General features: G+C 48.7%; 2 protein-coding genes across 4 annotated transcripts; one reads left to right on the top strand and one right to left on the bottom strand.

Moving 5' to 3' along the window:
* Nucleotides 1–3,457: 3,457 nt before the first annotated feature.
* Nucleotides 3,458–16,565, top strand: LOC141947379 (caspase recruitment domain-containing protein 8-like). 3 transcript variants are annotated; one of them, XR_012630096.1, is made up of 17 exons: nt 3,458–3,549; nt 6,701–6,732; nt 7,015–7,068; nt 7,639–7,689; nt 8,172–8,201; nt 9,096–9,143; nt 9,239–9,282; nt 9,402–9,451; nt 10,208–10,428; nt 10,516–10,766; nt 12,009–12,143; nt 12,441–12,579; nt 13,048–13,101; nt 13,212–13,295; nt 14,403–14,672; nt 15,024–15,090; nt 15,474–16,565. XR_012630096.1 is itself a non-coding variant. In XM_074878429.1 (16 exons), the coding sequence occupies exons 1-16, from the start codon at nt 3,521–3,523 to the stop codon at nt 15,491–15,493; spliced, it is 1,512 nt and encodes a 503-aa protein (XP_074734530.1). In that variant the 5' UTR covers nt 3,458–3,520; the 3' UTR covers nt 15,494–16,565. The 3 variants fall into 3 exon arrangements, 2 of the variants coding, with proteins under 2 accessions (XP_074734530.1, XP_074734531.1); XM_074878429.1 differs by lacking the exon at nt 15,024–15,090; XM_074878430.1 differs by lacking the exons at nt 8,172–8,201; nt 15,024–15,090.
* Nucleotides 16,566–18,234: 1,669 nt separating this feature from the next.
* Nucleotides 18,235–21,117, bottom strand: IL12A (interleukin 12A). The gene is made up of 5 exons (XM_074878224.1): nt 20,872–21,117; nt 19,605–19,712; nt 19,450–19,491; nt 19,242–19,346; nt 18,235–18,402 (listed from the first exon to the last, which is right to left on the bottom strand). Exons 1-5 carry the CDS (start codon nt 21,115–21,117, stop codon nt 18,235–18,237), a joined length of 669 nt encoding a protein of 222 aa, XP_074734325.1.

Genomic DNA, 21,117 nt, shown 5'->3' with positions numbered 1-21,117 from the left:
TGGATCCTCCGTGGAGGCTTGGACGACTGCCCGTGGCTGCTTCCCCCAGCAGACCTCAGTGACGGGGGACTCACGTGTCTCCTCTCAAAGAGGAGAGGCAGGAAAACCCCATGGTGCTGCCTGTGAGGACTCGTCCCAGGGTGCAATTAACAGTTCAACTTTCTCTTTCTATGGGAATGACTAGCTTATCAAGTCCCATTAAAGCTACCTATAAATTGTTATCAGTTCTGGCCCTGTCTTTGAGAGAAGCTTCGGGAAACTGAATTCAAGCCTTGCTTCACCACAGCATGACTCCAGTTTAAACTGGTAAAGGGTTGCTGATGCAAAACTGGACCAGTCTGTGCTAGTGGTGAATCAGGCCCTCAAAGGAAAAGACTTAATTTGAGTATTTTGGACCAAGCGATACAGCTGCTGTGGGACAAACAATGTGCACTGGGCTGGGCCTGCCCTGGGATGATTTATGAACACTCTGTGTTGGCATAGTTATCAGGATGTTTATTGCATGATTATATTTCTTCACCTCAATGTGAAGATGTCTGGAAAAAGTCAGGAAAATAATAGTTCAGGACAGCCACCCTTAGCAAACTCAGAGTGGCAGTCGAGGGATAGGGCTTGGACAAACAAAGGCACCAGCCCAAGCCCTCTGCATCACCTAGCCACCTTCCGTTTCTCATTTCTCTTCTGTCTTGCTTTTTTTTTCTTATTTACTCTTCACTGTGTCCTATTGGGGGCACTTATTTTCACTTTCAAAGTCGTGTCATTCCACAAACTTTTTCCGCCTCCTTTAGTTTGTTCCAGGCTGGACTAGCTGGTGCTCAGCCCCTTGCAAGGGGATTTCCTTGGGTGACTTCAACGGCCTTTTCATCTCTGCCTAAACTGACTCTTTCTGTCACTTTTCCAGTCTCTCACATTAAATGTCTTTTTATTTGTGCGGGTTTCAATCGCAGTTTCAAACACCCTTTGCAGCCCAAGCATTATTGCTTGTTCCCGCGAGCTCTGCGCACATATTTTGCCAGGGATATAGATTTTCTGGAATTGTTTGGCAGCAAGGGGCTGGCGGGATGTGGCAGCAGCCGGGGACTGTGGCTGGATGCACGGGGGAGAGGGGCAACACCGGGGGGGGGATCCTGATGCCACATCCACCTCATTCACATCCAGCGCGGGAGGATGTGGGAGCTGAGCACTTCAAAGGCACCTGGAACAGCATTCTGAGACCATGTTTACTTACATACTTATGCTTGTTTATAGAGCTTATCATTTTTTCTGGTGTGTGCACTAGGCAAACACACAAAGGGTGACCCCACCTGCACTGGTGCAAGGGGAGGAGGGTGATGCTGAGATCTGCCCCCTCTTTCCAAAGGGCTTAGCTTGTCCAGGCACAAAGAGAGATGACTTTGAATGCTTCCAACCTGGTGTGCTTGGCTGGAGGGCAGCAGGGCAGGGGTGCGGAGCGAGGGTGTGCAAGGGCGTGCGAGGATGTGCAAGGGTTTCCTTGGCTGGAGCTCGCTTGGAGGCCTGGAAATCCCGGTCCTTGGGCAGGCTTGGCTCTCATCTGAGTTCAGCAGCTCTGGCAGGGATGTTTTATTGCCCTGCAGAGGTGAGTGCTGGCCGCTGGCACTCCCAGGCCAGGCGGGGCCACTGGCTCTGCGAGGTTTGCTGCGTTGCTTCGGGCGCCTTAGATGCTCTGGGAACACTTCACTACCAAAATGCTTCTGGTGGAGAAGTTTATATTCCCTTTTCCAAAAAAAAAAAAAAAAAAAAAAAAAAAAAATTATATGCTGCTGCAGGTTGAGGCTCGTTTTTTTCTTTCTTTTATTTGCCTTTCTTCTTTTTATAAGCAGCTCTGCCAGTATCTCAGAGGCAGATCCTGACATGCCAAATGCGATGGTGGCAGCCGGCATTTTCCCTTCCTGAACTTCTCAGCAGTGTGCGGAGCTGCCCATGGAGTCACCCACCAGCAGAGGATGGTGGGTGATGCCAGGGTGGCCCTGGGTGCTTTCAGTCCTTGCACCCTGCTGCCCACAGGGTCAGCAAAGGGGAAATGGCAGAGGCTTTCCTGCCCTGTGTCCAGTGCCTGTGTTCCCATGTGGAAACTGGTAGCAGTGCCAGCCTCTGTGCCCGAGTTGGGGCCCAACCTGCCATCCCCCAGCAACGTGGACCCTGTCCCTGCCACCTCCGGTGCCTGAGCTGGCAGCCCTTGTGCCTGGGCGGGCAGCTTGGTGTGAGGGCTGTACCCAGACACCGTGTGTGTGCAGAGGCAAGGGTTTTTACTGTATATAGTCACAGAATCCTAGAATGGTTTGGGTTGGAAGGGATCTTAAAGTCCATCCAGTCCCACCCACCTGCCCTGGGCAGGGACACCTTCCACTAGCCCAGGTTGCCCAAAGCCCCGTCCAACCTGACCTTGAACCCTTCCAGGGAGGGGGCAGCCACAGCTTCTCTGGGCAACCTGTGCCAGTGTCTCACCACCCTCACAGGGGAGAATTTCTTCCTTAGATCTCATCTAAATCTGCCCTTTTTCAGTTTAAAATCCTTCCCCCTCATCCTATCCCCCCACCCCCTGATCAAGAGTCCCTCCCCCCTTTCCTGTAGCCCCTTTCAGTCCTGGGAGGCCGCTCTAAGGTCTCCCCAGAGTCTTCTCTTCTCCAGCTGAACCCCCCCAACTCTCTCAGCCTGTCCTCACAGGGGAGGTGCTCCAGCCCCCCGAGCATCTTCGTGGCCTCCTCTGGCCCCGCTCGAGCAGGTCCGTGTCCCTCTGATGTTGGTGCCCCCAGAGCTGGACCCAGCACTGCACGGGGGTCTCACAGAGCGGAGCAGAGGGGGAGAATCCCCCCCTCGCCCTGCTGCCCACACTGCTCTGGGTGCAGCCCAGCACACGGGTGGCTTTCTGGGCTGCCAGTGCACCTTGCTGGCTCACAGTCAGTTTTCCATCCCCCAAGTCCTTGGGGTCTGCTCTCAATCCTCTCCTTGCCCAGCCTGAATTTGTGCTTGAGATTTCCCCGACCCATGGGCAGGACCTTGCCCTTGGCCTTGTTGAACTCCATGAGGTTTGCACGGGTCAAGGTCCCTCTGGATGCCGTCCCTTCCCTCCAGCGTGTCGGCTGCACCGCACAGCTCCATGTCATCGTTGAACGTGCTGAGGGTGCTCTCGACCCCCCTGTCCGTGTCACCAACAAAGACGTTACATGGGTGACACCGACACTATCTATCGGGTGTACCTCGTGTGCCCGCACCTACAGCAGTGGGTGCCGCACTCATCACCCCACCCGCGTTCACCCCCACACCCGTGGGTCACACCAGGGGGGGGTCCCGCGCTCTAGCGGGGGCTCTGCGGGTGTCGGTAAGACACGGAAGACACGGACATGCGTGGCCGCTCCTGCACCCCTACCGAGCTGGGTTCGGGGGGGGGGGAGAGGGGAGGGGCGGATCACGCACCAGGGGCGTGGCCTGGCCCGGACCCGCCTCCCGCGGCGCTTCCCCGCCGGTCCCGCCTTTCCCGCCCTTCCCGCCTCCCGCCGCGATGTCCCGCCGCGGGCAAGAGCCCGACAGGTGAGTGGGGGGGTCGGGGGGGTCCGGCTGCTCCCCCCTCCCGCCATGCGCTGCCCCGTCCCCGCGCCCCCCGGGGCCTTCCCCAGCATCTCCCGACCCCCCGGCCTTATCCCACTCCCCTCGCCCTCTCGATGCCCCCCATCACCCCCAGCCCCTCCCGATGTCCCCCAGCATCCTCCCCATCCCCCTCGCACCCTCCCCATCCCCCCCAGCATCCTTCCAGTACCGCCCCATCCCCCCCGCACCATCCCCATCCCCCCGCACTATCTGCGTCCTCCAGCATCCTCCTATTTCCTCCAGGCCCCCCCCCCCCGGCCTTTCCACCCTCCCCCAGCATCCCCCCCGCCTTCCCCGTTGCCTCCCGTCCCCCCATCTCCCCCACCTTGCTGATCCCCGCCCCTCGCTGGCACAGAGCCCCACCCCCCGAAAAAAAACCAAACAAAACCAAACCTACAGCGGTTTTGGGGTTCAGGCCTTGCACCTGCAGCGGGGGCTCCTCGAGCCCACACCCACCCCCCAGCGCTGGGCCAGGACCCGGCCCCGCTCCGCATCCTCTTCCCCGGCAGAAGACAAAAGCGCTGGGCGAGCCAGCGGCGTTCCCGCTCCACCCCCGGGCCCCCACTTCTCCCCCCGGGCCCCCACTTCTCCCCCCGGGGCCCCGCTCCCCCTCAGGTGCTCCCCTTTACCCAGGGCTCCCCCTCCCCCGGCCCCTCTCCCCCCCCCGCCCCGGGCTGCACCCCGGGTATTACAACAGCAAGCGGCCGTTTAGGAACGAGCCTGTTTATCTTTCCCCTCTAAATCTGTGAGGGGGGGTCATCCCGCTTTGGTTTTGCTTCAGCGGGGGCTGGGATCAACAACCCCCCCGGGCAGCTCTCGCAGGGCAGGGGCTGACGCTGGCAGTGCCTTTTTTCCTTACTGTAGTTAATTGTAGGAAATAATTCTATTGAAGAGGGCTGGGTTTGGGGTTTTTTTCTCCCCGCTTCTCTCCTCTGGAGCGTGTTTTTTAGCTTAGGAGGGGGGAAATGCAGCTGTAAGGGGTGTGAGCCTGCTGCAGACAAACCTTATTTAGCAAGCCTTGCACAAACAGCGCTTGGCTCAGGCACCATCTCTGGGGTATATCCAGGCTTTGTCCCAATATTGCAGATCCTATGTCAGGTTTGGTTTTTTTGTTTGTTTGTTTAGATACAGTTTGGAAGCACAAACCCTGTTGTGTAATTTCCCATTCATGCCCGCAGTGAAACTCTTGCCCAGTTTCTCCTCCGTGTCTAACTGGCCGCAGCACCGTTTTCCCTGCCCTTGACTGAGAAATTCTCACAGCTCCAGGCTGTGTGGGAGCATCCCCACCCTGCTTCGCTCAGGACCCCCCCTCCTTGCATCGCTTCACCTACTGCCTCAGCCACACATTAGGGGATTTATTTTCCTACCCCTACCATGACCACCTATTTATTTCTTATTTTTGAATTTTGTGTTTGAGCTGCCCCAGTGCAGCAGCGGCTCTGACCCCCGTGGTGATGCCCACTCACCCCGGCAGCACCCCCATGCTGCCAGGGCCTGGAGTGAATGGGCTGTGGCTACCCCACAACAGCCTGGGATGGTCAAAATCAGCCTCCTGAGCTGAGCTGCCGAAAAGCAACTGCTGTGGCTTGGCTTGGCCATCGCCAGCGTCCCTCGGCCTAGCTGGGGTGGCACTGAAATCCCTCACCTGCCTCCAAAGTGACTGGAGAGCTGCCAGTCAGAGAGGGACCTGGGGGGGTTGATTCCCAGCAGGCTGAACAGCAGTGTGCCCAGGTGGCCAAGAAGGCCAATGGTATCCTGGCTTGTACCAGCAATAGCGTGGCCAGCAGGGACAGGGAAGGGATCTTACCCCTGTGCTCGGCACTGGTGAGGCCGCACCTTGATCCCTGGGTTCAGTTTTGGGCCCCTCACTCCAAAAAGGCCATTGAATGACTCGAGCGTGTCCAGGGTCTGGAGCACAGGTCTGATGGGGAGCGGCTGAGGGAACTGGGGGGGTTTAGTCTGGAGAAGAGGAGGCTGAGGGGAGACCTCATGGCCCTCTACAACTCCCTGAAAGGAGGGTGCAGAGAGGGGCGGGATTGGTCTCTTCTCCCAAGCAAGAAGCACCAGGACAAGAGGAAATGGCCTCAGGTTGCACCAGGGAAGGTTTAGACTGGCTCTTAGGAAGTATTTCTTTGCAGAAGGGGTTGTTGGGCGTTGGAATGGGCTGCCCAGGGCAGGGGGGGAGTCCCCATCCCTGGAGGGGTTGAAGAGTCGGGTTGACCCAGCGCTGAGGGATCTGGTGGAGTTGAGAACAGTCAGGGTGAGGTTCATGGTTGGACTGGAGGAGCTTCAAGGGCTTTTCCAACCCAAATGATTCTGTGATTCTGTAAAGAGCGAGGGGATAGATGCTCTTTCCCTGCCTGTGTGGCACACAGCTGCCGTTCCAGGTGGCCACGGGCAGGGCGGAGAGGCTGAGATATTTCCTTGTGCCACTAAAGCGAAGGAGAGCTGGATGTCACCTGCGGGTGTGTGGGAACTGCGCCCAGGGCAATTCCCTTCCTCAGCGGCAGTTTTTATGGGGGTTATTCAGTGGGCCCGCAGGAAGGACATTGTGGAGCTTTGTGGAGCTCCACGGAAAGGTTTCCAGACCTCAACTTCATCCGTCAATGACAAAACCAGCACATTGCCCCATTTCAAGAGCAAACGGAGACTAAAGGTTGGTCTGGATTTGTCACAGGTCACAAATGGGTGATGGGGTCTGTTGGAGTCCTTTGCCACATCTCAGCCACTGCCTTTATCTGAACTTTGTGCCTTGCTGAAGAAGATTGGTTGGATCACCACCAAAACTGATGGGACACAAAGGCCGGGCGCTTTGCAAAAGGGGCTGGGGCCGAGGGCTCGTGCTGGTGGGAAACACACGCAGCAGAACCAGGGGTCCCTGGCGGCAAGGGCGAGAGCCAGGGCCATGGGTGATGCTCAAGAAAATGAATTTTTGATCACCAATCCCATCCTAAATTACCTTACAACCTCCAGTTCCCTGGCCAAAGCCAGGGAGTAATGCCAGCGGGCAGGGAGGTGGGCAAAGGCCCAGTTGTGTGGCGGCATGGGGAAGGACTGGTGCATCTGCTCATGTATTTCCCATTTTGTCTTCCAGCGGAGCCGAGTCTCTCTCTTCAGATGAAAAAGGTATGGTAATTTTGCGAAATACAACGCTTCGGATGGGTTTGTTATGAGAAATGCCCATCCTCTGGCATGGAAATGATAATTTTATTACTGCTGGCTCTAAAAAACGTGGTGTAATGCCTTAGTTTAATGGATAAGAGTTTTGATTTTTTTTTATACTGACTTTGAAAATTTATATTCCATTGCTATTTATTCCCTTCCTCTGACCTGCATAGTACAAAAACACCAAGAGAAGAGTTAAATCTCTTTCAAGCTTATATTCCCCCAACTGCTTTTCTCTTGCAGAGGTGGTGGCTGGTGGTACGGAGGGAGAGGGCTCGGCCGAGGAGCACCCAGCGGGTGAGCACACACGGGGCCCAGGGCTTTCCCCTTGAGCCCTCCATTTCCCCACGACACGACAAAACCACAGTGTAGACACTGCTGTGACTCCTCAAGTCACTTGCTTTGCAATACTGGTTTCTCTTCAGCTTATATTTATAAGAATAATTTGTTAAAGCCACGTACGGTGCGTCCACATGAGTCACATCACTGGTGGGACACACCAGCTCGCACCGATGCTTCTCCCGCCTCATGTGCATGCCACAGAAAACCATAATTTAACTGGGTGAACTGGGACATGCCATGGGGGAAGCTCCAAAATAGTCCCAGGTTGTGTAAAACATTAAAATTAGGCATCTTGAACATCACACGTACCCTGCAGGAGGGCTTGGGTGACCCCTAAGTCTCCTCTGATGCTGGGATTTGATGCTCTGATGCTCCTCTCTGCCTACATATTTTTTCTACTCTATTATATTATCTAACTTGCTGACCAACCCGGTGTATTTAAACTTCTAGATGTACACTTTTAGTTACCTGTGGCATTGCTTTATTTCGTTCTGCCTGTGACTAACGGGGTGTAATTTTGTTAAGGAGAGGAGAGTTCTGAAAACAGCTCCAGCAGTAGCTCGGAAGAGGAGTCAGGTGAGCATCGTGTTGTGATTTGTCTATTTTCTCCCATTTGTAAATGTATGTTCAGTTTAAACCAGCTGCCTTTCATAGGAATAGTCTCAGGGTTATTGTATAAGACTGTTAATTCAGTGATTGCGTGCTGAAAAGCAGAATGATATTTTTGTGAGCAAATGATTTCCTAGCCGCTCAGTTTCGAGCAGAGCAATAATAGAGGAGCGGCAGTTAACGTTACTTTAGCTTTGCAGACACAATACACACAAATATTTTTACACCACAATAGTTGTCCAAACACCAAGAGGCTATAAATCTGCTTAAAAGTTGGCAACAAAAGTGGCAAAACAGGATGGACAGGAAAAGAATTAAAGGAAGCATTCGCTGTTGCTGAAAAGCCTGCGGGTTTGCGCTTACACGGGTTACACCACCAGCAGTTTATTCTGGTTTCCTGCAAGATTGATAGTCTTTAGCTAAATAAATACGACGCTTTTTCTCATCAGATGCGGAGGAGTCGTATGAAAGACGGGCGGGTGAGTGCGCTTTTATTTTGTTCCTCGCAAGGCGTGAGGAAGCCGACACCGCTAAGAGATGCACGAGCGTGGTGTTATGTGATGGCAGGAGGGTGATTTTGGGCTGGCCCAGCCGTCCCCTCCGTGTCTTTCGGCGAAACGACTTGCTCGAGAGCGTCCCCAGGAAGGGGGGTGTACGGGGTGCATGCGCGGTGTGCGCTTGCCGCCTCCGTTTGCAAATGGAGCCCGACACAGGGAGATGTGGAGCCGAGGGTGGCCTCGGGTCACTGCAACCCGGCCGCAGCTCGGGGACTGAAATAGCATCGCGACGGGAAGGGAGCCAACGTGCCGGGTGGTGTTTGCCTGATGTTTTCCAGGCTGGTGGCCACAGCAATACATTTTCTGCCTTTCCTACAGCTGCCTGCCCGGGAGGGTGTTGATGGCCCAGGGTGATTTTGGGACAGCCCGGCTGGGGCTGGGGGTTAGGAAGGAGGATTCAAGCACTTTTAAATCATTTTAGGGACAAATACACTGCAAATAGCGTGGTTGCCTGCTCACCAGGAAGCACTGTTGCTGGCTTCAGTGCTGGGCAGTTGAACTTTGTACTTGGCACGATGAGACTCATCCTGGGGATAAATCTTACTTTAACCCCTGTGAAAATTACCAGTAGTTTGGGCAAGTTATGAGCTTTTGACTGATGTTATGAGATTTTATCCTAACGTTCAGCTTCACCCCCACGCTGTGCGAAGCCTGCACTCACAGGTATGCCAGTGTGTGTGCAAGAACTTAGTCTTGAGAATATTCTCCTTAGGTTTTTATGAATATAAGCAAATTAAGTTGGTGGGTTGTCCTTGCTGAATGTGGCAGCAGAAACCTGCTGCAGGCTGAGGTATTTGCTTAACTTCTTTTTTGTAGATGAAGAACAGGAGGAGAAGGAATTGCTACCATGTTGCAATGAATCAGGTAGTAACAGATCTCTTGAGGGCCGAGTTGTTTTTTTTTTTCCCCTGGGTGTTTTAATTACTTTGTTTTTAATGATCTTCCTGTTTTCTCACTAGGAGTGAACTGTCTGCCACCCTGCGAGCATTGCAGAAATGGAAATGTATGTTTATAAAAAAAAACAACCCACATATTATGCATGAGATAATTTGCAAATTGTAATTCTGCTCTCTCATCACCTTTTTAAGCATGTATTTTTTTTTTTTTTCAATCTATTTCTAGGACCAGAAGGAGCAAGTGACCCCTAGAAGACTTTCTGGAGAACAATATATGTATGTTTTTTTTTTTTAATATAATGGATATACATTTACACTGTTCTCATCAAGATATTTCTCTCTTTGGTTTAAGTGGGAAAAAGACTAATTTGCTGCACAAATACATTTGGAGTTAAGCTGGAAGATGCCCCCAAATCCTTAAAAATAAACAGTTTTGAGCAGCTGCCCGTGCTGCCTCCAGATCCTGGTCCAAGAAAGCTCTTAGGACAGCTTCCTGCCTGCCTCGTCTTGCTGCAGTAATGAACATCTGGCACATTTTTATGTGCTTATTTTAATCTGGACATACATGAGGGGTCTTGCCCTGCTTCACAGGAATACTCGTCCTCCCCATTTGCACTGCATTTTTCTTTGGGTGCCAGCCTTGTTCTCCCTCTCTCTGGCTTGGAAGTTGTCATCAGTGTGTGGTGTTGATGTTGTCAATGTACAATGTTGGCTCCAACATCGATGGGAGCTGGGCTGAGCCCTTTGTGTAAAAGCAACGGCCTCCTTTGCAGGAAACGTTATGCAAAACATTCATTACAGTTATTTTGCATGCCCTGGCTGGGTCTTGCTGGCTGTTTTTTACCACTCTAGTGATGGTTTAAACAGAGAGACTGGAGAAAAAAAAATTGTTGTGGCTTCTGTGCTATTCAGATAAAGCGCTCTGCACTTGTTGGGAAAGGAGTTTCTCTGTTATCCCTCACAAACCACATTGTTATGGTTTTTACTAGGTGGTAGAAACTAAACTAACCAGGTCACTCTTGCCCACGGCAGGGTGCAGCTGGATGCGGAGGGGACTTACCAGTGCAGTATCACAGGCTTGATTTTTGAGGTAACGGGTGCTGTCAAAATCACATATTCTCTCTTATCCTGGACGAAATACGCCAACCTCGTGGAAAAGCCGTGGATCGTGGGCGGTCCCCTCTTCAACGTGCGCTGCGACTCGGCCCCGGCTCTCACCTCCATCCAGTTTCCCCACTCCCTCTGCCTCAGCGGTGAGTACCGGCCACTGGCCCGGCGGGTGCGGGAGGCCGCCAGCTCCCCGGCGCTGGGGGTGCTGAGATGGCCCCGTCTTCCCTCAGGTCATGGCGCTGGCATGGCCTTCAAGGTTTTGCACGTCAAAGGCAACGGTGCAGCCATCGAACCCTCGGCCGACTACTCGGCCTCGCACGTGAAGTGGCTGGTGAGCTCTCTCTCACCGGTGGGACCGCTCATCCAGAGCCAGGAGCCGGTGCAGTACCACGGCGCTGTCATCCTCTACAAAGTCGTCGACGAGCATCCCTCCTTATCCTTTCGGGTCTATGTGGCTACAAACAACGACTCGTTTATAAAGGTATGGCTCGTGTTGGGGGTGCAGGGTAGCCATACCAGCGGGGCTGGATGTGGGGATGTTACTTGGAGGATGGGGATGCTCTTCTCTCACCTCAGTGTTTGCATGCAATAGTAATACATATATATATAATGAGATTTCCATACCAAAAAGGTCTGCCAAGTTAGGTTCTGGAAGAAAAGGATCTGGGGGTTCTAATTGACAAGCAGCTGGCCATGAGCCAGCAGTGTGCCCAGGTGGCCAAGAAAGCCAACGGCATCCTGGCTTGTATTAGAAATAGTGTGACCAGCAGAAGTAGGGAGGTGATAGTCCCCCTGTGCTCTGCATTGATGAGGCCACACCTGGAGTGTTGCGTCCAGTTTTGGGCACCTCAATACGAGAGGGATCTCGAGGTGCTGGAGCGAGTGCAGAGGAGGGCAACGAAGCTGGGGAAGGGCCTGGAGAATAAATCCTGTGAGGAGCGATTGAAGGAGCTGGGACTGTTTAGCGTGAGGAGGAGAAGGCTGAGGGGAGACCTCATCACTCTCTACAGCTCCCTGAAAGGACGTTGTAGAGAGGTTGGTGCTGGTCTCTTCTCACAGGTAATTAGTGACAGAACAAGAGGGACCGGCTTTAAACTGCAACAGGGGAGGTTCAGACTGGACATTAGGAAAAAATTTTTCACAGAAAGAGTGGTCAGAGAGTGGAATAGGCTGCCCAGGGAGGTAGTGGAGTCACCATCCCTGGATGTGTTTAAGGGTCATTTGGATGAGCTGTTGGGGGATGTGGTGTAGGGGAGAACTTTGTAGAGTAGGGCTGAGGGTTGGACTCGATGATCCCAAGGGTCTTTTCCAACCTGAATGATTCTGTGATTCTGTGAAATACATCAGAATTTGCCACCAAAATCCACAGAGCTCAGGATTTATACCTGAAAGGGTTTCTTGTCCTCGCACCCATTCCCCGCTACAATACGTAGGCAAATTCTGGGAGAGGACAGCAACAAATAACCTTCCTTGTATTCAGACTGCAGACCTCTTCTATCTAATTTCACTCATGTAGCACAATAGCTGAAAAGGTTTATCTGATGTTTTTTGAGTGTGGTGTTTAGTGCACAGTTTTCTGTACAGTTTGCCCTGTGGAACAGGCTGTGACCGTTCTATAGAGCTGGCGCCAAAGAAAAGCCCAAGGAGCCACATTAACACAGGTTTTAAATGTTAATTCCTTTACTGAAGTGAGTAGCCTTTAAATCATATTTTTAAATTTTAGGATGTCACAAAAGACGTAAAACATTCCAAGAAGAAATGCATTAAAATTGACAAGCCCGCTGTATGCCAAAAATTACTACAGAAAGGAAAGAAGTATAGATTAATCTGTGAGCCAGAAGCTGAAGTAACTCCAGAGGTAAGTCCCTTACACAACTCTCATTTCGTGCGTTGCAGCTTCTTAGAAACATGCCACAAAATGACTTTTCCTGTACGTTCCTGCAGTGGCATTAAGGGTGTTTTTCACATTCATTTGCCACTGCTGCAGGAAGCATTTACCTCTCAGAGCCTTAAAATTTTGAGATGAAATCCTGATGCTAAAGCAAAACTCTGGGGAGATTGGAGTTGGGCTCAGATCTGTGTCAAAAGCCAAATACCTCCTCTTTAGTTTATGTTTTGGATAAATATTTATTTTTAACATGTTTACATTGTATAGGAAATTGAATTTGTTGATGGATCTCTCTTGAAACTAAAAAGTTACATTGAAGTCTATTTGGAGAAACCTGATGACTTCACCTTGTCTTTGATTGAGCTGGAATCTGAGGCGACTGTATGGAAAGCAAAACTAAGAGAGAGTGAGTCTTTGGTCTTCCCATGACTAGTTTGTTCCTGCTGAAAAGATGCAGGAGTTGGGGTATAAATCAGCCCTTAGATGCACCTAAATCCCTGCTGTTAAAATTGCAAGATTTGGAGCTGGAAGTGATAAAACACAAAGAGAAGAGCTCCAGCAGGTCGTGTAGTGGGTGTTGCAGTAACCTGCATAATCCCTCGTGAGCAAACAGGCGAAGGCTTCGGGGCTGCGGGGTGTGTGGGAGGATGCTCCACGTTAGTTTTACTTACTGGGAATAATATACAACCTTGCACGTTCGAGATGGCATGCTGCAGCGCGTTGGGGAAAAAAATCATCTCATTATATAAAATCTTAGCTCAGCAGCTGGAATCCACTCAACAGCTTGGTTTTGTGCCTGAGAACTGTTAGATGTAGGGCATAACAATGGCAATTCCTACCTCACCTCTTGTTTCCTCTGAAAACTGTTTACCAGGTGACTGGATATATTACGATCAGAACAAAAACGAGCAGAGAAGAAGTGAAGTCGGTAGGTCCATTTGCAGATAAGTAGGGGTTGCTTATTCTCTGTGTACCTTGCTTCTTGTTGTAGCTTGAGTGATACAAAAGAAGTAACCTCACCTCTCACTTGCTTCTTAGGTGCCCACAAACGGAAAACAGCCCTCAGCACTTCAGAAGAAGACAAGCTCTGTAGCAAAAAGCAAAAGACCAGCAGTACTGCAGGTAGAGCATTTCTGTCTCATGTGAAATAATATGTTTGGTTTGGGTTTTTTTTTTTTAATCCCATGAATTGAACTTGAGTTCATTTTTTTAAAGACTTCCACGAATCTGAGCATGAAATATAGGAAGGGAAAGCGCTGCTTTTGTAGATGCAGGATTTGTACCTACATTCGTATACTTCAGTACAATGTTTGTCATTCATTGGGTAAGTAAATGGGGAAAAACAGCTAGAAATTTTCTTTATAAGGGTCAGCTAAAATGGTATTGTCTTCTAAGACTGGGCAATAGTGGCTGTATTTGAAAGAGGTTTCCACTATGTGTCTCAGGTTTTGCCTTTGGGATATCTCCTGAGCTGTAACAGGCTGAGTTTTTATGAAAAAAAATCAGGTCCCCTTTATTGTTGATTTGTGATGTCCTGATGGTCAGAAATGCTTGGTGTCTGGGAGCTCCCACCCAGAAACTACTCATTTACTAATAGCTACTTGGAAAAAATGCAGAAGAAATAATGTTAGTTCAATAAGTAAATGAAAAAAATATCAGCCAAAGTAGCCGTGTAGGTGTTTGTTTATGGGTGCATGTAGCCACCAGAGGGAGAGCTTCCATCCCTCAAAACCTCGGGTTTATGTGTAAGTGGTGACACAGAGAAGGAAAGCGGCTCAGTCTGTGCAACAGCACGGGCTGAGACTTCTGAGCCATTTAATTAAAGGAAAACCAAACATCACCTTTCTGAGAACAGCAGGCATCTGAACTTGCCGGGACGCAGCGAGTGCTTAGCGTGACCTTAATGCTCTACATCACAAAATCTCTGGGTGCTCGGTAACCTAACATAGCAAGGGAGGTTCTGCTGGATGAATAGCTGCTTATAAATCAGCAAAAAACCCTTTACAGCAGCCAGCATGTAGTCAGACATTGTCATCTTCATGAGCCAGGCTTCTTAGTCCTTCAGGTACTTTTCTGCAGCGCTTGGCTCTGACCTTGCTGGATAATCTGAATAAGAAGATCACCTTCATTGTATGTCCTTGGCCACGCACAGAACTAATAGTGTCATTTAGTTACAAGTCTAATGGGAAGAGCAATGTTAAATCTGATTTTTGTTCTCTGGCTTTTCAGATGGAATTGAAACAAAAAAATTAACCGATCAACAGCTGATGGTGATCGCAAAGTTGTTCGGTAGGCAGTGGAAAGAAATTGCCATTGAGTGTCTCCAGATGGAAATGAGAGACATTGACCAGATTCAGGCAACGGAGGAAGAAGTTAATATGCAAAAATTTCTGGTGCTAAGCAAGTGGAGAGACAGGGAGAAAAGCAATGGCACTGCAGAAGCATTGTACAGAAGTCTTTGTGAAAAAGTGTCCTATGAGATACTGCAAGCCCTAGAAGGTAACGCCTTCCCATTATATTTATTTAATTACATCATTGTGTTTCAGATGTATTTTAAGAATTCGTATCAGAGAGTTTACCAAATATCTACTACGTATTTTACTACATAGATCAAAATTGTCTCACTTCTGATATTAGCAATGACTTTCTTTCTTGTGGCATTTTTATACTTCCCTTCAGAAACTGGTAACAAAATGAAAAATATTTTTGCACTGACTGTGTTGAGAGTGCTCTCAGCATGACCTTGCCATCATGGCCAAGCAAATCAGCATTATATACCCAAGCCAATTCTTGATCTTCTCTGGAAGTCCTAAGAAGAGATGTTTGGGTCTTTACTCTTATGTATTTTAGGAACGGTTAATTAACACCTTCCCCTGACGGATGACTTAGCGGTTCGGTCCTGCAGACCCATGTTTGTGTATGTATTTCCTTACTGCCCATGGCTGCTCCCGCTCATTTCTGTGGGGCTCCTTATGTTCGGTTCACCTTCTACAAACTAAAATTGTTCAGTAAGCTGACAACTCAGCCAGCCCGGGGGAACCTTTCTCAAAAACTAAATATGCTTTTTTCCTGGAACAGGCAAAACTTTGTTCTTTCTTCATTCTCCCTAAAAGCAACCTGGCTGCAAAGGGTGGAGAGCTGCTCGAGCTCCCTCGCTTCTCTGACGCTCACAGACCTGTCTGTGCCATAGCCTTGTGCTGTCTCATAGGTTTTTAATATATTTATTATTGAACTGGAATACTGCAGTAACTTTTAGAGATCAGATAGTCCATAAGTGTTTGTTCATGTCTTTTTCCTCAGGTTTCTCAGCTCAGTGCTGAGCTGGTGAAGCCACAGCTAGAAGGAGTGTGGTGGGAGCTTCCCCAGCCAGCCGTTAATGCTTCTCCAGCCTCTTCCCCAGCATCTTGCTGAGCTTTGGGAAGGAGGATGCAAGGCATCATCACTCAGCGGAATGTTTAGGCAGGATCTTCGCAAGAAATATGAATGAAATTTTGCGCGGATATCACCTAAGACTTTCAGGAGCAATTACTCATGTGGTGGATCCCGGCGTCGCGGCCGGGAGTGCCGGGCTTCACGTACGGGGAAACCCAACACCACCACCCAGCTTTGTCCTATTTGAGCCAGTTCTAAAAGACATGAACACTGGAAGAAACCAGTTCATCTTGTTCAGGTACATGATTGTTATCTGGAAACGCTTCTATTTACATCAGGGAAAGACAGGGAGAAAAGTTATGCAGAAACTTTCATCCCCTTAAAAAAATATTGATCTGCCAAAATCATGAGGTGCATTGTATTTCTCACAGATGCTCAAGATCAGGGAAGAATAATCCTAAACTTGCAGATAAATTCCTTTGCGAAATCACTGCATATATACATAATTACTGTATATACTCATGTACATTCAATCTTTGATAAGCTGTGGTTCTGTTTTCTAAAAACCCGAAGACTGATTTCATGGGAGCACCACTATTAACTCCAGGCAGCTTTGAATTTTCTCTGGGAATTTCTTCTTCACTCTTTTCTGTATAGTCTGTCTCAATTTTTATGTGATAGTTTTTTATGTTGTATAATTTTTTTTTGTATTATAAACTTTTTAATACTTTTTTTAACTTGATTAATTTTAACTTGAATAGAATTAGGTGCTTAGGCTGAAATGGAAAAAGCCAGAATCTCTGCAAAGGCTGTTGCTCAGTTGGCAATGATCGTACTACAGAATTATTGCAGAATTGGAAAGGATTTGGAAATAATGGTATTTGCAGAAGAGAGCAGCAGCCTGATATGGGTTTTTAAAGACACAGGATTCTTTTGATCATCTTCCCCTGAATATGTTTATGAAAGAAAAAGCATACTTTTAAAAAATAAGGATTAAAAAGGACACATTTATACTATTTACATATGATTTTTGATTATTTTATTTTAGCTGTTGGATGAAATGTTGCATGATTGTTGTATGTTGTAGGCCATCTTTCCAACCCTTGATGCTCCACTGCTATGTACATCCCAGGAGTTGGCCAAGGAGAAGGGCTGTGTTGGTGCCCAGGACCTTCTGCTGATGGGGCACTTAGGGGAAAAAAAAGCTGGAAATAAGATGCTTATTTGTAATAATGAGGGCACCTGGCTAGCGTGGCAGATGGTGAAAAGAGATTATAAGGTCTTCAAACTTCAGGTTCTTTAAATGAAAATGAGGAACCTTTTTAAAAATAGTATATTGTATTTCTGTGGTCTTCAGTTTGGCTTTGTCCAGTTCCTGCAGGCACAAGGAATTAAAACATTACTGTTGCATCAGGTCACCAGGGCACCGAGGCATGAGGTTGCTCTTACCTTACAACTCAGTGTACGTTGTGGGTGGTCTGTGGGAGTGGGGACCACGGCTCTAGTTCAAGTGGTGGGAGTTTATAGAGTACATGTTAAGGGCTGGTGTGGTGTGCAGGTAACGCCAACACTTGCGGAGGAGGGGAGAGGATGAGGATGGCATCTGGAAGAGCAGGGGGTCCCACCAGCCCCCAGCATCAAAGGGGGCTGCTTGGGGGCCCCCAAAGAGATGGGAGGGCAGAGCTTGGAGAAACCAAGCAAGGGGAGAAGGTGGTGCTGATGGGGTGACGGGCAGCAGAGGCAGCGTGGGAGCTGGCTGGGACACGGCCAGACTCGCTGCTCGGCCGAGGGCAGACCCGCCAAAGAGGGGGTGGACGGACACCTTCGTCTGGGCTGGCTTCTGTCCTGCGGGCAGGAATTGGGAAGATAATCACCCCGGCATCCCGCCTGGCCTTCAAAGCTACACATGAATCCTTGCTTCGCTGAGACAAACAATTCAGCCATTGATTTCAGTGGGACCAGGGTTTCACCGCGTAAATGATGTAACCAGCTGGAAAATCAGTGTAAATGTGGATGAAACCGAGTGGGTCGCTTTGAGTGCTCAGTCTGAGAGAAAAGCTGCAAGAAACACGTCTGATGTAAGTAACAAGATGGAAACAGGATTTTAAAATATGATACCAGTGCTAAATGTTGCTAGGGTATACCTTTACATGCCAGCAATATTCAAAGTATTTTAAAAATATGATCGATATGACGTTATCGTCTCGATTCATGTTGTATCTCAAGGAAGGAAAAAAAGTCACCACAAGAAAGGAAAAAAGTCACCACAAGAAAGAAAAAAAAGTCACCACAATTTTTATGCAAACTTTAATTTTATTAGGCAATAAATAGAATAAATAAGGAATATCATAATAAATAAATTGATTATTATAAATATGTTTCAATTTCTGAAAATTCCAGCTGAATAAATAAAACAGTTAAGACAAATTACAGTTGAGTGTTTGGAAGTTTTGGACGTTTTGGTTCTACGATGTAGCTTATTTGGTAGAAACCTAGAAGTTTAACATGGTAGCCTGAAAGGCACTGAAAACAGCTTGCTAAAACATGATTTATAAGAAACTCTGTGAAATATTATGTGCTAGATTCCTTTAAAAGCCCCCAACCACCTCACAGACTATTGACCCTACTGTTTTTTCTCCAAATCATCCTTAGGTCAAGTTGATACCCAAAGTGCTGGAGGGCTGGGTGCTTACAGCGAGCTCTCTGGAGAGGTCAGGTAGTTCATCATCCTGTTGATGGTGACTGTGCGGATTCGGAAGGCGTGAAGGATGCTGCAGAGCCTCATCCTCTCCTTGAAGGAGGTCAGTCCTGCGCCGGCTGCCGGCTGAGGCATGCTCCTGCTGCCCGTCCCCAGGGCCTGGGAAGAGGTCAGGGTGTTAAAAACTATCACCGGAAAGTGGTGAAAACAAAAACCTCTTTAGGTATTTTCACGTCCTGAGTGATAAATGATAAGACTTAGAAATAAGAATGTATTCTCATAAATGAAATATTTAATGATATAATTAATAGACTTAGGATGCACAGCTGTACTTTCCTTAAGACAAAAATGTCCATTCATGCACAAAGGCTCTTTCTGACAGGAACAAAGATGCTTTTTTAATAATAAGCCTATGGGCGGCTTTGTCGAGCGACCCCTTAGACTGGGTTCATCTGCCTGTGGGCAGAAACTCCAGGCTATTGAGAGGTGTGTGTCAATACAAAGGCAATTAACTTTTTTTTTTTCAATTAGCTTCTGTTAAACAAACAAACAAGCTTTTAACATCTATTCCCTCTACTCACTAATAATATTTATCAAAGTTCAGTACATCCTATTCAGTATACCAGGTGTATTATATTTCAGTATTTGGAAAAGAAATAGAGCTATGTCTCTTCTACTCTATCTTTTACTCTATTTTTGAGTTCTCTGAGGAACTGGCAGAAAATCCTGTACCCCATCTCCTCGTGAGAGTGGAGCAGTGTGAAAGAGGGAGGGCTGCTAAGGAGCTGTACATCTGAGTTCTGATGCATTGACCATATCGGCAAGGCATAATTATGAAGTGAGGCACATAATTCATAAGAATCAAGTATCTTCCTGGAAAAACAATTTTTTAAATTACCAGATTGAAGGTCATTAGACACTACAGAATGTAGCGCACTGGATTGAAAACTCAGTTTTAAGACAGAAATACTAGAAAGGAAGGAGACTGAAATACTTACTTTCATCATTTCATCAATAGATGCCAGCACCTTTGGATCATTGAAGTTCTTCAGCTCTGCCCTGTAGGCATTCAGATCCTCATAGATGCCCTGCAGGCATTTACTCTGCAAAAGTCAGAATTATCAGGAAATGTGGGAATCTATTGTTAAATGCTTTAAAAATACAACAAGCAAAAGAAGGGGTTCTTTTGGGAAACTTGCAGTTTACCATATCAAAAGTAGATCTTTCCAGTGCTGGACAGTTTCCAGTCTGCAAATTAAAGAAGAAATGAGACATGGTGATTTTGTGGAAGTGTGACTTACACGGCTGTTCCATGAAAATATGATGCTGACACTTGATATATATATATATTTTTTTTTTACCCCTGGATCTTCAGATGTGCAAGCTTTTATCGTGTTGATTTGATTCTTAGTGATATCTTCAAGATCAACCTCTTCAAGGGTACATTCAAATCCCAGAGTGCCGAGCTCCTGTGTTAAAAAGGGGAATGAAAAGGGTCATTGACTCAGCTTCAAGGTACTGTGTGTATATATATATATATATGTAAATATGCCCAATTATGATGCATCACAGCTGTCTGTGCTTAGCTGAAGCTGAGGAATGAAGCTGTGTGAGGACTATGATTAAATATGAAAGCTAGCAAATAGACTAAGAGACTGAAATGCATGTGGCAATTGTGTTTAATGGGAATAAGCTCAGGCTTTGCACAGATTTGTTTTATATGTTGTTGTGAATTGCACTGCCTCCAATACTTTAAATTATTCTCTCAGACATCAAATCTATTGAGAACTTTATGTTGCTGTAGTTTTAAATATAAAGTATCTCTTAGAAAGTGAAAAATAATACCATCTGCATAGATATTTAACAGTGCCCCCTGACCCACCACAAGTGTGGAACAACACACCTATTTAGTGGTGGAGAGTTTTTGTGGTTGTCTGAGATGAAGCTTGCAACAATAGCAGGGAATTTTAGCAAAAAAAATCCCCTTGGCACTACTGCCAGGGGGCTTTAATGCAGAAAGATGTTACCGCACTGAACTGACACCAGCAGCAACATGCAAACTTAATGACAAAGTCAGGAGTATTTCCTGAGGCAGCTCTGCAGGGGCCTTAGAGGAAGTCTTCAAAACTGAGAGCGCCCAAATCAGCTGTCGGAGCGTTGCTGGTGCCGGTAAGGGTGTGGGTGTCTCGGGGGCTGCGCTGACTGAGGGCTGAGAATGATACTTGAGCAAACCCCCAGCCTAAAGGGCTGGTCAGGGGAGGCGTGAAATCAAAGATCGGGTACAGAGGGTTAAAGGGAGGCTACAGGGAGCACCCACCTTCCTGGGTACCACCACCAACCCATCACTGCCTACCTGGGTACCACCACTGCCCCATCACTGCTCTCCTCGGTACCATCACCAACTCATCATATCCTGTCTGGGTACCCTCACCAATCCATCATTTCTCTCCTGTGTACCATCACCAACCCCTCACCACCTTCCTGGGTACCACCACTGCCCCATCACTGCTCTCCTGGGTACCACCACCAACCCATCACCTCCTGCCTGGTTACCACCCTCACTGCCCCATCACCACCCTCCTGGGTACTCCCACACCCCCTCACCCCTGTCCCCGTCCCCCCTCAGACCTTCAACCGGTGGAGGGAGGCGTTGGCGGCTGCCAGCAGCTCCCGGGAGCGGCTCAGTCCCTCGGCGAGGCGGTGGCGGGTGGGGGGCGGCAGCGCCCTCCCGGGGGGCGGCAGGGCTAGCGCCAGGCAGAGTGCAGGCAGGAGCACCCAGAGCGCCCCCCGCTGCCTGCAAAGCCGGGCCGTGGCGCTACGCGGCGCTGCCTGCCCGCTGCTGCCCGCGCTGCCGGTACCGCCGCGCTGCTCCAT

The sequence above is a fragment of the Strix uralensis genome, chromosome 9, assembly GCF_047716275.1.
Source record: "Strix uralensis isolate ZFMK-TIS-50842 chromosome 9, bStrUra1, whole genome shotgun sequence".
In the NCBI taxonomy this organism is placed as follows: Eukaryota; Metazoa; Chordata; class Aves; order Strigiformes; family Strigidae; genus Strix; species Strix uralensis.
Note: the sequence above shows the minus strand (reverse complement) of the source record. Positions and strands in the feature narration are given on the sequence as shown.